The sequence below is a fragment of the Tachypleus tridentatus genome, chromosome 2 (genome assembly GCF_004210375.1).
Source record: "Tachypleus tridentatus isolate NWPU-2018 chromosome 2, ASM421037v1, whole genome shotgun sequence".
In the NCBI taxonomy this organism is placed as follows: domain Eukaryota; kingdom Metazoa; phylum Arthropoda; class Merostomata; order Xiphosura; family Limulidae; genus Tachypleus; species Tachypleus tridentatus.
In genome coordinates, this window is record NC_134826.1 from 20,255,206 (window position 1) to 20,271,245 (window position 16,040).

The window sequence follows — 16,040 nt, forward strand, 5'->3', positions numbered from 1 at the left end:
ACAAATTCTGTATAAATGATAAATACATCATACACGTACTTGAACATCTTTTCAATCCAATTTAACCCAAAAGATGGCGCAACATATCAATGAATAGGCACGTGACAGTTTCTCAAGGTAAAGTATATACTTTATACAGATATAACATAAAGGTAAACAAACAAGAGTATTAAAGAACTAAAACTACAATAACAAATTTACAAAGTTTAATCCGTAGTATGGCAGCTTTACACACACTTCTGTAGACCAAAGTAAGAATTACATCTTCTAAATTTGTGATTTTAAATCTTGTCAAAGTTATAGCTGTCATAAATATGGATATTTTGAAAATTTATAGATGTTGTATTTATTTCCACGGACATATAAAAACAGAATAAATAAATAGGAAGAAAATAAAATTTTAACATAAAATAGGGATTGTTGATTGCTCATAAAATTTTTATAAGAAGCGTCCAAAACAAAATAAACATTTCAATAAAATTTAGACTGCTTCATTTAGCTGTAGGGGTGACAAGGCCAACCAAAGTAGGGACTAAAATTGTTTTAAATCTATTTAAATTCTCTATTTGTGTACTTTTTATTTCAGCATTTATTTTGTTTTTGATGCTTCGTATAGCATTTCTACAAATAACAAACGATTCTTACTTTCCGTTAATTTGTTTACTCATATGTAAATATAAGATCACTATACAGCTCAAGCAACAACAACTTACTTTAACTTGTATTTGTCTGAAGGAAAAAACAAACACAATTTTGATAATAACTTAACCATAAATATGGTAGTATATTACGTACTTTTACGTCATATATGACGTGACGATAGATAGATTAAATGTGTTGCTAATTTGTTACGAAATTCAAACCGATACACGCGACATGACACAAATTGTAACAAACATAAAGTATATTTAATGTTAATACGAAAAAAAATGTGATTCAGAAGACATGATATATAAAGCTTTACCACCCAAACAGGAAGCGCTACAAGGAGACATTCCAACTCTCTTCCAAAAGTACTTGATTACGTGCTTCGACTTGTCTCCCAGTCTTCCTCGCGCACCATCAGCTTTTTGTTGAATCCATTCTTCAAGATGATTCACTGACGTCCCTCCCTCGGGTGATTTCCGATGGTTGTCACATGGCTGGATGAAGCAAATGTCTTTCCCGGGAGGCCGGGGTCCTGTAATTGATCAGACTGGCTTGTGATGTTCTTTATTTTTAGATTTTATTCTTAAGCGGTAGTCAGAAACAAAGGATAAGAAATGAAAACTTTTACAAAGGTTTTTGTTAAGTTCTTCGTAGTTGAATTGTTGTAGTCAGGTTATCCGATACAAGGAACCGTGTTCTCACGTATTTTTAATTCCCTTAGCGAGGTGTATCCGATACAAAGAACCGTGTTCTCACGTATTTTTAATTCCCTTAGCGAGGTGTATCCGATACAAAGAACCGTGTTCTCACGTATTTTTAATTCCCTTAGCGGTGTTTGTTTGTTGTTTTAAAGCAAACCCACATCGGGCTATCTGCTGAACCCATCGAGGGGAATCGAACCCCTGATTTTAGCGTTGTAAATCCGTAGACTTACCGCTGTACTAGAGGAGGGCAGGAGCGAAGGAGAATATTCCTATTCCTGACTTATAGCAAAGCCACATCGGGCTATCTGCTGAGCTTATCGAGGGGAATGGAACCCCTGATTTTAGCGTTGTAAATCCGTAGACTTACCGCTGTGCTAGCGAGTGGCAATTAGTGGATCAAAGTCATCGACTAAAAACTATGTTTCGAAGTATTATGTTGGTTATTTCTTGTTAACGACAAATTGTTTATTTAAGTGACGATGTACTTCACAAACCACAAGGAAACATAATCAATATTATAAATATAGAGGCTTTTGTTCAATACACTGACTTTAGCATGTTCGTTTATTAATGAACAGAAGTGAAGATATTGTTTATTAATTATCAAGTTTAAGCAAGCTTTTAAAGATCATTTACGTAAATCTTGTATTGCAGAAGTTATCGTTCCGAAATAAATGTATTTTTATAGGGTCTGTACGAATATTGATTGATTATTATAAACGCAGTTCAGACTATTTTCCTCGTGCAGTATTTAATTGGTCAGCTTAGTAAAAAAAAAGTGTTACCCAAAAAAATCAAAACCAAAACTTATCAACGAGGTGAAACAACAGAATTGGTTTTAACCTGGGCATTCGTTATCAGGTAATGTAGAAGCCGTTTTTGCAAATTCTAGATACATTATACATTCCACAGATCGTCGTTTCGTCCCTTCACCACAGGTGGCGCTACAAGGTTCCCATTCGCCTACCTTGAATCTGAAAAGAAAATATTTTATTAATTTCTCAGATCAATACTTTATAAGTGCTGAGGAAAAAAACGTTTAGTGTTATTATTGTTCTCATTATATTTTATTTTATTAATTGCAAATTTTATCAACAATAATAGAACAAATAATTTGATTTTAACAACAAATGATTTTAATTGAAGTATTATTATTATTATATCAGCGCAGCGCATCCGACTGTACGTCCGAATACTTTGAACGTGCCATTATTTTAGTTTTAAAAATAGCACTTGATTCTAATTTACGAGTTATGTGCAGTTTGAGGTTTAGCAATTGCTCTATACTAGTCGAATAAATGTCACACCACCTGGTGGTAAACTCACTTTGTTTGTGTTTTCGGTCGAGATGATTCATTGGTTTGTGTTGTTAAGGAAACGCCAGTCTGGCTGTGCCGAAGGTCTTCAGTTTCTTCGCTCCGAGATTGAAAATAACATTTAAGTTGCAATCATAGTTATTATTGTTTAAACACTGAGTTTCTATAAATTATTGTCTTACACTTCTAGTTATTATCACTGTAATAGTACATTCTAAGAATTTAAACTATTGATATTAATTGAATCATGTGTGTATTTTACGTATTAAGTATTTCCTACGTTTCAATAGTTACTAGTAAAAATTAAAATGTGATGTTCTAGATAATTTATGGAAAGTCTTGAAATGTGATCTCCAGTCACACGATAAATGAAACGGTAGAGGAATACTATTCCTCACACACATTAAACATATAAATTACCTGTGTCTTTAGTAACAGCGCATGGCACTCGGCTCACACATGTTCTGCTTAACACAGGTCGAGTGTTCAGTTTACATTCTGGACTCAAATGTCCATCACTGTTCCGGCAAACCACAGATCTTTGCTGGTAACCTTGTCCACATGTTACTGAACACTACGGAAGAGAATTCCGTGAACAAACGTACACATAGAAATAGGATTTTTAAATCGCTTTAGGGTAAAGTATTTATAATTAACACTGTATGTGTTTGGAAACATTTGGGAAACTTTACACGGTATTTTCTTGAAAAATAAAACATTTTTTTTTTCTTGAAAGTTCACGAGTGTATTGTAGCATAGCTTCACCCCGTGTTTTTCAAACTGTGGGGCACGCCCCCTGTGAGGGCGCAAATGATCTCTTACGGGGGCGCGAGTGAATAGGATAAAATAAATAGTGCAATAATGCAGATTTAAGCGTTTTTAATATGTTTTTATTAATGAAAATAATATGTAATTTCTACAACACATATATAATATTACTGTGTATTATATCCCCACATTTAACTCTCTCTTTTACGGGCCCGGCATGGCCAAGCGTGTTAAGGCGTGCGACTCGTAATCGGAGGGTCGCGGGTTCGCATCCCCTTCGCGCCAAACATGCTCGCCCTTTCAGCCGTGGGGGCGTTATAATGTGACGGTCAATCCCACTATTCGTTGGTAAAAAGAGTAGCCCAAGAGTTGGCGGTGGATGGTGATGACTAGCTGCCTTCCCTCTTGTCTTACACTACTAAATTAGGGACGGCTAGCACAGATAGCCCTCGTGTAGCTTTGTGCGAAATTCCGAAACAAACAAACAAGCCCTCTTTTACTCATTTACAAGTGAAATGGGCACCAAGAAACAATATTTATCAAAGAAGGTGAATGACAAAAGTTTGAAAAACACTAGTTTAACCTATAACTCATTCTCTAAGCCTACATATACTCTGTATTCTTAAGAAAAGTCAAATATACTTTAATATAATCCATTAAGTTATTAAGCAAACGTATATCTACTCTAAACAAGATCAGTCCGTTGACAGGTTTTGAATCTCGGAGTCCCTGATCACTGACGATCAGCGATTAAGTCAGGCTTTTAACATCAATTATCATCACAGACAGTGGTACTACCCTCATCCTTATTGAATCAGCGATATAACATCAATATCAGAGTCTGTATACGCGTTTACTGTTCTTTTTCTAATGATTTGTAATGCACTCTGTATGTTAAATCAGTTTGTGTCGTTGGGTGTCTCGTGAGATTAAACACTTGTATTTTATCTATTTCTGAATAACGTTTGTTTGTTTGTTTTGGAATTTCGCAGAAAGCTACTCGAGGGCTATCTGTGCTAGCCGTCCCTAATTTAGCAGTGTAAGACTAGAGGGAAGGCAGCTAGTCATCACCACCCACCGCCAACTCTTGGGCTACTCTTTTTACCAACGAATAGTGGAATTGACCGTAACTTTATAACGCCCCCACGGCTAGGAGGGCGAGCATGTTTGGCGCGACTCAGGCGCGAACCCACGACCCTCAGATTACGAAGCGCACGCATTAACGCGCTAGGCCATGCCAGGCCCACTGAATAACGTCTTATTCAATTTTTCTTTGTGTTGATACCATTAAAATTATACGATAAATATTTTAAATAATTTAGAATATTATTAATCTATACCATAATGAAGAAGGTTTTACATCAGTAGCTAAAGCACTAGAAAACAACGTTATTAGGATGGAAGAAAGGTCTTGGCTTACAATAGTACTTGGGATTAAGGTAGTTGCGAAAATAAATGCTCAGATTTTTGTGTATTAATTAATGTCATTGTGTATTTACAACCCGATTGTTGTTCTGGATAGATTTCATTCGTCTATAACTTCTTCCTTTCAGTATTGACTTACATTGTAACAAAACAAAGTCGTAATACCAAACCAACAACTAATTTTTGTGTAATGTTTAACTGACATATTTTTTATCAAGTCCATTCTGTTTGAAAAACGTCGAATCTAGCCTATTGTTGTACTTGTTTTGTTTGAATTCTAAACGAAATTGTGATTCATAATTTTAGAAATGTTAGCTTGGGAATTTATTTATACAGGGTGTTCGGAAAGTCACTGTGCAGTTTTGTACTCATATGTCTATTCAGTCTATTTCAAGCCAGCAACTGATAGCGGTGTTTAGAAACAAAATAAGAAGGATCCAGGCCTGTATTGATGTCAACGGGGGTCACTTTCAACATTGTTTATAATTGTCATTCATATTTACCTCTTGTATTCTATATTGAAACATGTCTGTTAATAAATATATAAGTGCACAGTGACTTTCCGAATACCCTGTATGTATATTACCAGGGCATTGTCTTTTGTGACTTTAAAGCGGTGATTGAAAATAACAACGGATATTGATAAAAGGATTCTTTTATATGTATCTGTATATACAGATTACAAAGTCTACTTTAACTGAAATTCAGAGGTTAGAAAATTAGAAAACGGGTCCAGTTGGACCTAATCAACAAGATGGCTAAACTAGAACACAAATGAACTTACTTCAGACCAAGGACCTTCAAACCACCGAGGACAGATCCTAGTGTTACAGGGTTGCCGGTCGACGGGTTTAGGTGGAAAACAAAACCTAGTGTTAACCTGGACATTTGTTCTGTTATAAGAATCTGGAACACATTTTACATTACGGGTTTGGAAACCTCCGCCACAGGGAACACTGCAGGGACCCCAGTCTTCGGTAATCCAGCTGAAAAGTAATATAATTGTAACAATAAAAGTTTAGTTAAGAAAAACGTCTTTGTTATCAACTGTATTATACACATTTCTTCCATCGCATTACTTAGATCCTCACGAATTGTTTCTTAATGATCGTGGGAATAAGAAATGGATTTGTAAATGAAACACATAACAGGAAACTATAAGGTTGGAGGACTGGATATAGTGATGTACTGCTATTCGGTATCGAATTTTGACCATCTATATTTGCTCTAGATAGTGGTAGGCATACATCACGAAAAGCAATTTTCTTTTACAAGAAGCTTTTTGAGAACGTCCATTTAATTGTGTAGGATGTTAAAAAAAACAGAAGCAAAATCTCACAAAGAAATTGTATTTCGTAACCTTATACATTCATGAATTAAAAGTTCATCGGGCCCGGCATGGCCAAGCGTGTTAAGGCGTTCGACTCGTATTCCGAGGGTCGCGGGTTCGAATCCCGGTCGCACCAAACATGTTCGCCCTTTCAGCCGTAGGAGCGTTATAATGTGATGGTGAATCCACTATTCGTTGGTAAAATAGTAGCTCAAGAGTTGACGGTGGGTGGTGACGATTACTAGCTGCCTTCTCTTTAGTTTTACACTGCTAAATTAGGGACGGCTTGCGCAGATAGCCCTCGAGTAGCTTTGCGCGAAATTCAAAACAAACAAAATTCATTGACATTACGAATTACTATTTACAAACATCCATACTTTCGGGCGACATTCAACAATCCGTTATTTATTTTCATCATCACTAGATTTCCAGGAATTATCCTGGAAAATACCCGAGTTTTATATCTGCTTCACTCAAAAGAAAACATCCCTTTATTAAAGGTTCAAACATAGTAGTATCATTCGACAGTGAGTACATATTTACGTATACGTACATTGCTGGACAAACTTGCGTATTACATAACCGTATTTGAGGTCGGGGTCTTGTGGCAAAGTCGCAGAATCTTTCGGGAAATTCTTTGCGAGTCTCTGTATCACTGCAAATGGGCCTTGACATCTGATAGCCTGAATAACAATATTACAATTACAGATAGTTACAGATAGTCCATTCTGTTGGATTTCGCTTAACAACTAATAATACTTTACATTGGTTTCTGTTTCTCCTTCCATAAAAAAAAAAAACAACGTAATATAATTTAAATGTAGCAGTTTTGAAACTTTCACCACAAAGTTTCTATATTCGTACTTATTGTAACGGTTACGCCCGTATAGTTACACACTAACCAGATATCTTTCCCCAAAAGCGATGACGATTATAAACTTTGTAATGTGAAATTAGATTAATCAACTTAATGACCTAAGGATAATATGGTTGTGGAAAGACTTAAGCTGCTTATTTTATAAGAAAACTTATAAGAGCTCATAACGGTCGACACTAATGCATGGTATAAGGCACATCTCACTTGAAGCAGAGTGACCTTTTTCACGACTACATCTGTGAAATACACAGGACCCTAAGTTTAGATAAAAAAACCAACATATTAACCATTAGCTCAAGTCACATAATTTACACAGAATACACAATTAGCACCGTTATAAGTCATAAAAAATGTGTAAATGGACAAGTAGTACTCACCACCACCACATGTCACAGAACAAGGTGAAAGGTCAGTTTCTGACCATTCATAAGTAGGATATTTACAACTTGTTCCATTTCCTCCACAAATTCCACATTCGTCAATCTTTTTCGCTGAGCCAAGCTGAAGATCACATCCAACGGACTGAAATACAATGAATATTTAATAGCATCAGATGCGGCTACCTCCTTATTCTAAGTACATATATATATATATACATAAATATATTGGTGGGTAATTACAATATTGCTCTAGTTAGATTAAAAGTTTATCAGTTTGTTCACTTTATTCTTTCTTATTTTATCTTTCATTACTGGATACAGATTGTGACTTACAACTTTTCGTTTTTATCCACATTCGTTTTATTCTAATTCGTATCTATATATGATCACACGGTCGAAACTATACGGAAACAAGGTTGTATGCTCTACTAACTAGTTGACTTAAACCGTGTCAAATAGGCCCGTCATGACCAGGTGGTTAAGGCACTCCAATCGTAATCCGAGGATCGCGGGTTCGAATCCCCGTCACACCAAATATGCTCGCCCTTTCAGCCGTGAGGGCGTTATAAAGTGACGGTCAATCCCACTATTCGTTGATTAAAGAGTAGCCCAAGAGTTGGCGGTGGGTGATGATGATTACCTGCCTTCCCTCTAGTCTTAGACTGCTAAATTAGGGACGGCTAGCGTAGATAGCTCTCGTGTAGCTTTGCGCGAAATTAAAAAACAAACCATGTCAAACACGCGTCACTCTTTAAGTTACTGTTAGGTTGTTAAAAGAACAGTGAATAAAAAAACGAATGGGTGGATAAACAAAAAAAATAATTTGTGCGTTTTTATGATTAATCAGGTTTGGTTTTAGCTGAAAAATATTTGTGTACGAAAATCGACTGAAGCGTAAGTGTAATAACCTAGAATTTCTTGTTTAGGAACCGCAGTGAGACTTTACTACGTGTTGATACATCTGTTGTTCTTGCAACGTAGCGAAAGACATTTGATATAAAGCTTCTACGTATTGAACAACTTCCTCACAATAAAATGCAAGCCTGCAACACGCTCACCTGCTACGTTATATGTGTTCTATGTATAAATAATATATAAATAAGCTGTTATCAGTATATGTATATATTGAGCGAACTCTGGTGGAAAGCCCGATTGGTATTAGTCAAAATATTATATATAATGAAAACCTTTAAAAATATTTTATTTTTGTTGCTTTTTTTTACATGTACATAACACGACCCCTGGCGAGAACTTAAGAATATTCACCATGCACACCCCTTCCACACACATATCGAGTGAACCCTTCCGGCAACGAGTGCCATCTTGAGCTTTATGCGCTAGTTTGGCGACGAATAAGAAACTCTTTGCCTGGCACGTCAAACTGCACGGATCTTCCGGATCGTGGAATGGCTTCCAGTCGTAGAGCCGTCCTCGGTATGGTCTGTTGTCGTAGGCCTTGCACTGCATAGCTCGAAAGTCAGACCTGTCCTTGCAAGGCTGAAAAGAAACAACGAATCTTACCCTTTTATATTGTCGTGCACTCAAGAATTCTACAAATAACAAATATGTCGCACACACCTGGAATTATTTACGTGCGCTATAGAATATATAACGTTTACGTTAACTTTAGTAGGTGTGTTTGTGTGTGTTTTCTTATAGCAAAGCCACATTGGGCTATCTGCTGAGTCCATCAAGGGGAATCGAACCCCTGATTTTAACGCTGTAAATTCGAAGACTTACCACTGTACTAGCAGGGAACTCTTTAGTAGGTATGGTTAAAAGTCCACCGCTGGTACAGCGGTAAGTTTACTGATTTACAACTCTAAAATCGGCGGTTCGATTCCCCTCGGTGAACTCAGCAGATAGCCCGATGTTGCTTTGTTATAAGAAAACACAGACAAACACACACGATGATTAAAGAGAGTATTGAACTTCTATTTTTGATGATAACTTAACACAAGCTTTCAAAAACCAAGACTAAAAATTAGAAACTAAGGTAGACACTACACTGTGAAAGGGCAAGTTTGTAGTCTTGCTTCTTTCTTAGTTTGTTTGTATGGCGACGTTTTTTTATTTTTGGTTTTCCATCCCTAAACAAATATATACATTGCTAGTAGCTATAACGAATCTCTTTGCTATAAATATACATAAAAACAGCACATTTTTAAAGATTCACAAAGTACTTGACTTAAGAATGGTGATTCTGCATTTCAAAGTGTCTTTCTAACACAGACACTACGAGGGCTTATGGTGTCGCTTATTGATTTTGCCTTGACTTGCCCGAAGGCATAGTGTATTAAAAGTTCAAACAAATTTCTTATTTTACCTGCATATTACAAATACGGTAACGTATTGAATCTCCACGGCACCCGTTTTCTGTAAACACTGTCGAATTTGGTAGGTGACGCCACCGTCGCAGCTCCTTGAGCATATCCCCCAGAGACTCCATTCCGACCATCCGATTGGAGTGTCGCTTCTCCTCTGATTGGTCTGTTAGTACCAACATACAAAATAAAGAATGTAAAACAATGTCCGCATGTAAAAATAGATAAAAACTCACGAATCGAGATGTTTATCGATACAACTCTCAAATGCAAGTTTGTTCAAACCGTGTATAAAAAAAAATCACTGGATGTTCGACTCCTGTTCACTGCCAATAATCCAATGACTGCTCATTAACAATCCTCAGTCATTTAATTAAATATTTAGCAGTTTTAAAATAATAATAACTAGAAACTTCATAGTTCAGTTGATCCATAATAAAATTCTAAAATTTCTGCGCTAGTTGTAAAAATAAAACTACCATATTCGAAAGATAAGAAAGTGTCATATGGTTTGTGGTGCCCAGTGATGTTGATTTAAAACATTACCTGGGACGAGGAATGGCTTCCGTCTAGCTACCCTGATAACGTAGCCCATTCTATGAAAATAACTTCTGATTACCCCGGCATGGCCAGGTGGTTAAGGCACTCGACTCGTAATCTGAAGGTCGCGGGTTCGAATCCCCGTAATACCAAACATACTCGCCCTTTCAGTCGTTGAGGAGTCAAAATGTTACGTTTAGTTCCATTATTCGTTGGTAAAAAAGAGTAGCCAAAGAGTTGGCGGTGGGTGGTGATAACTAGCTGCCTTATCACTAGTCTTACACTCCTAAATTAGGGACGGCTAGCGCAGTACCTTTACCTCGTGTACCTTTACGCGAAATTCAAAAACAAAACAGAACTTCTGATGGTATCTGTGGCGGCTGCTTAAAATAAACCATTCGACTTACGTCCTTTCACAGACATTCTGATCAGTTCGGATGCCTAGGATGAACATAAATTGTTGTTTTCCAACGTAACTAAAACTATATTAGTACCAAATTCACTGAGGTGTTCTAATTCACTTGATTTCATGTTTCCATCATCCAGTCATTAGATTTTGTGAAAACACGGTTAAATCGCAGGATTATTTTTTTCATACGTGTCAAGATTTTCACTGAAATATGACTGGAATATTTACATGTGACGCTAGTGAGATGGTTGAATTTTCAGGTATGTACTTACTTACTGGTAGGCTGTATATATTGAAAGGGAATGTACAAATATCGTTTTGTTTATGTCAGTTATCTTGGTTAAAGTTAAATATGTTTATTCGAAAACAAGGTGTTTAAAAACATGTGAATTGTTAACAAAACGTTCAAAACCAAAGTCTGGTTCCACACCGTATCCTTCATTTTTATATTTATTGAAAACTATACCGAGCTGATCTGACTAATTAAACATGAATTAGAACAGGCGTACATTAGATACAATATAAACAGGAAGACAGCTTCAAAATTGTTTTCACTGTTACTGTCTGAAACCAGTAAAAAAGTTAAGGTTTGTTATGTTTCTGTGTGTTTGTTAAATGTAGTGTCTCTTCATAAACCTTATCGGGAAGTTAAACGATGGTTGCTAGGCACCGGAGACACCAAGAAAACAATAATGACGGTAGCTTGTACTGACCACACAGGTAACGTACTTAATGACGGTAGCTTGTACTGACCACACAGGTAACGTACTTAATGACGGTAGCTTGTACTGACCACACAGGTAACGTACTTAATCACGGTAGCTTGTACTGACCACACAGGTAACGTACTTAATGACGGTAGCTTGTAGTGACAACACAGGTAACATACTTAATGACGGTAGCTTGTACTGACCACACAGGTAACGTACTTAATCACGGTAGCTTGTAGTGACAACACAGGTAACATACTTAATGACGGTAGCTTGTACTGACAACACAGGTAACGTACTTAATGACGGTAGCTTGTAGTGACCACACAGGTAACGTACTTAATGACGGTAGCTTGTACTGACCACACAGGTAACGTACTTAATGACGGTAGCTTGTAGTGACAACACAGGTAACGTAGTTAATGACGGTAGCTTGTAGTACACGACGTACTTAACACAGGTAACGTAACGTACTTAATGACGGTAGCTTGTAGTGACAACACAGGTAACATACTTAATGACGGTAGCTTGTACTGACAACACAGGTAACGTACTTAATGACGGTAGCTTGTAGTGACCACACAGGTAACGTACTTAATGACGGTAGCTTGTACTGACCACACAGGTAACGTACTTAATGACGGTAGCTTGTGACCACACAGGTGACAACACAGGTAACGTAGTTAATGACGGTAGCTTGTACTGACCACACAGGTAACGTACTTAATGACGGTACTGCGTACTTAATGACGGTAGCTTGTAGTGACAACACAGGTAACTGACAACACAGGTAACGTACTTAATGTACGGTAGGCTTGTAGCTTGTGACAACGGTACAGGTAACATAATGACGGTGGCTTGTACTGACAACACAGGTAACGTACTTAATGACGGTAGCTTGTAGTGACAACACACGGGTAACGTAACTTAATGACGGTAGCTTGTAGTGACAACACAGGGTAAACATACTGTAATGACGGTATATGCTTTGTACTGACAGGTAAACACGGTAGCTTGGTAACGTAGTTAATGACGGTAGCTTGTAGTGACAACACAGGTAACATGACAGCTGTAGCTTGGTGACAACACAGGTAACGTACTTAATGACGGTATACAGGTAACGTACTTAATGACGGTGGCTTGTGAGTGACAACACAGGTAACGTAACTTAATGACGGTAGCTTGTACTAATAACTTAATGACGGTAGCTTGTGGTGACTGACATAACGTACTTAATGACGGTGGCTTGTAGTGACAACACAGGTAACGTACTTAATGACGGTAGCTTGTAGTGACAACACAGGTAACGTACTTAATGACGGTGGCTTGTAGTGACAACACAGGTAACGTAATTTAATGACGGTAGCTTGTACTGACAACACAGGTAACGTGCTTAATGACGGTAGCTTGTAGTGACCACACAGGTAACGTACTTAATCACGGTAGCTTGTACTTGTGTGACAACACAGGTAACTTACTTAATGACGGTAGCTTGTAGTGACAACACAGGTAACGTACTTAATGGCGATACTTAATGACGGTAACGCTTAGCTTGTAGTGACAACACAGGTAACGTACTTAATGACGGTAGCTTGTAGTGACAACACAGGTAACATACTTAATGACGGTAGCTTGTAGTGACAACCTGACAGGTAACGGCTTTACTTAATGACGGTAGCTTGTAGTGACAACACAGGTAACGTACTTAATGACGGTAGCTTGTAGTGACCACACAGGTAACGTACTTAATGACGGTAGCTTGTAGTGACCACACAGGTAACGTACTTAATGACGGTAGCTTGTAGTGACCACACAGGTAAAATGCGGTGGCTTTAATGACGGTAGCTTTGTAGTGACAACACAGGTAACTTACTTAATGACGGTAGCTTGTAGTGACAACACAGGTAACGTACTTAATGACGGTAGCTTGTAGTGACAACACAGGTAACATACTTAATGACGGTAGCTTGTAGTGACAACACAGGTAACATACTTAATGACGGTAGCTTGTACTGACAACACAGGTAACGTACTTAATGACGGTAGCTTGTAGTGACCACACAGGTAACATACTTAATGACGGTGGCTTGTAGTGACAACACAGGTAATGTACTTAATGACGGTGGCTTGTAGTGACAACACAGGTACTTAATGTAATACTTAAGTGACGGTAGCTTGTGGCTTGTAGCTTGTGAGTGACACTGGGTAACGTACTTAATGACGGTAGCTTGTAGTGACAACACAGGTAACGTGTTAATGACGGTAGCTTGTAGTGACAAACACAGTAATAACGCGACACTTAATGACGGTACTTGTGAGTGACAAGCACTGACAAACAGGTAACGTACTTAATGACGGTAGCTTGGTGACAACACAGGTAACGTACTTAATGACGGTAGCTTGTACTACAGCACAGGGTAACGTGACAACACAGGTAACGTACTCAATGACGGTAGCTTGTAGTTGACAACACAGGTAGCGTACTCAATGACGGTGAGCTTGAAACTGACAACACAGGTAACGTAATTCAATGACGGACGGTAGTTTGTAGTGACAACACAGGTAACGTACTTAATGACGGTAGCTTGTACTTCAATGATGCTTGTAGTGACAACACAGGTAACATATAAACGGTAGCTTGTGGTAATAAACGGCCTAGGTAACGTACTTAATGACGGTAGCTTGTAGTGACAACACAGGTAACGTATTTAATGACGGTAGCTTGTAGTGACAACACAGGTAACGTACTTAATGACGGTAGCTTGTGGTGACAACAACAGGTAAACATGGTTAATGACGGTGGCTTGTACTGACAACACAGGTAACTTAATGACGGTAGCTTGTACCTGACAACACAGGTAACATAGTTAATGACGGTAGTTTGTAACAACACGGTAAACATAACGGTGGCTTAATGACGGTGGTAGCTTGTACTGACAACACAGGTAACATACTTAATGACGGTAGCTTGTAATATACAATTTAATGACAGGTAAGTACTTTGTAGCTTGTGACAACACAGGTAATGTACTTAATGACGATAGCTTGTACTGACAACACAGGTAACATCCTTACACCAAACCTACTAGTTCATGAGCAGAATCTAAAGGTGATTGGTCATTTGTCACTGTCAACCAATCACTCCAATTACCCGCAAACTCAGTAAATGTACTTATTATATTAAATACACGTATGTACAGTCTATTTGAATCTCCAAAGTGAGCTGTTTTTTTCATTCCTTTAAATCTGACATAAAATTTTTTTCAAGTCGTGTTCCAGCGAGTAAACTACCTAATCGATAAACAAAACACCAAAAACAAAATGGGGAGTTTTATTAACAGCACAAAACAGGTACTAGCGTGACTTTACGAAAAGTAAAACAATGTTGGTTAGTAGTTATATCTGTCTGAAAGTTTAAATGTATGAAGTAGCAGGATTCACGAAACACTTTACCAAATATAACCGACCGATATTTAGAAATAACAAACTAAGTCAGACTTTAAACTCAGGTATAGTGTACTGTTCTTTTATTTTTTTTCTCTCATGATCCCTCTGTGGCTAATCGGTGAATTTTCGGACTTATAACACAAATATTCGAGAGTCGATTTGTAAGGCTGACACAGCACCACACGGTAACTGGTTCTAAAGTAACTTGTGGTAGGTAAATGGAGCCTTTTACATGAAAAACCATTATGACGTGTTAAGTTCATCTAGCCTCAGTAAGTATTCGACATGTATGAATTCAAACCTCTTCTGCAAACATCTTCGTCTTTTCAACTATAGGGGCATTATAATATAATGGTCCACCTCACTATTCGTCTGTGGAAAAAAAGACAAAAAAAGAGGCCGAAGAGTTGGCGGTGGGTGGCGTTAACTGCTGCCTTCCCTCTAGTACATTATTACTAAATTAGGGACGACTAGAGTAGATAGCCCTCAAGTAGCTTTGCGTGAAATACATTACAAACAAAGTACCATATTTCGTGGAAACGAAAAGCGACTTAATACGTGAATTATTTCATTTTGTTTGTCAGCTGTCTACTATGGATGGTGTTCTGTTTGGGATAACCTCTTCTTTTTCTTTCTACTTACCTTGTCAGTAGAGAAGAACCATCTCTCGGATTCTGCTGGTGGTGAACTTGAAACAGCTAGATGCAATTCTTGCTTTCTTAGCCCCAAGAAGACCTAAAACAGTTATGCTTTAAATTAGTACGAAGTAATATCAGTTCCAATGTTCAACAGATTATTAACCTACAGCCATATCTGTGTACTTACAAACAATTATGATAATTTTAACCCCTATAGAAAAGAGAGTATGCAAATAACATCGTCTTACCTTATAACGACATGATAACATAACTTCTCAAACAAGAAAGCCAAGACCTAAACTTTATGCGTAAAAATAATATTAGTTATCTCAACCATATCTTTGTATCGACAGCACAGTTGAACTACAAATATTTAAGTTAAAACTTACTACTATCGGATGAAAGAAAAACTGAAGTCATCTCTGAAAACAAAGAGTCATGTATTTAATGGTAAGTCAGTAAATATTGTGCCAGTAATTACATAAAAACAAATAAATACAATAAAATTAGGTTTGTTATTCACG

At 37.4% G+C, this 16,040-nt stretch overlaps 1 protein-coding gene across 3 annotated transcripts in view; it reads right to left on the reverse strand.

Annotated features, from left to right (window-relative positions):
- Nucleotides 1-15,624, reverse strand: part of LOC143239148 (protein madd-4-like) — a 64,792-nt gene extending 49,168 nt beyond the window's left edge. For 2 of the 3 annotated variants that reach the window (XM_076480007.1, XM_076480000.1), the window contains exons 1-10: nt 15,521-15,624; nt 9,775-9,938; nt 8,715-8,945; nt 7,446-7,590; nt 6,745-6,874; nt 5,646-5,847; nt 3,089-3,242; nt 2,679-2,763; nt 2,196-2,326; nt 965-1,180 (exon numbers count right to left, since the gene is read on the reverse strand). In XM_076480007.1, coding sequence (XP_076336122.1) covers nt 965-1,180; nt 2,196-2,326; nt 2,679-2,763; nt 3,089-3,242; nt 5,646-5,847; nt 6,745-6,874; nt 7,446-7,590; nt 8,715-8,945; nt 9,775-9,906 — 1,426 coding nt within the window. In that variant the 5' untranslated portion in view covers nt 9,907-9,938; nt 15,521-15,624. The remainder of the gene's footprint in view (nt 1-964; nt 1,181-2,195; nt 2,327-2,678; nt 2,764-3,088; nt 3,243-5,645; nt 5,848-6,744; nt 6,875-7,445; nt 7,591-8,714; nt 8,946-9,774; nt 9,939-15,520) is intronic. The other variant, XM_076480014.1, reaches the window with a different exon arrangement.
- Nucleotides 15,625-16,040: the final 416 nt, after the last annotated feature.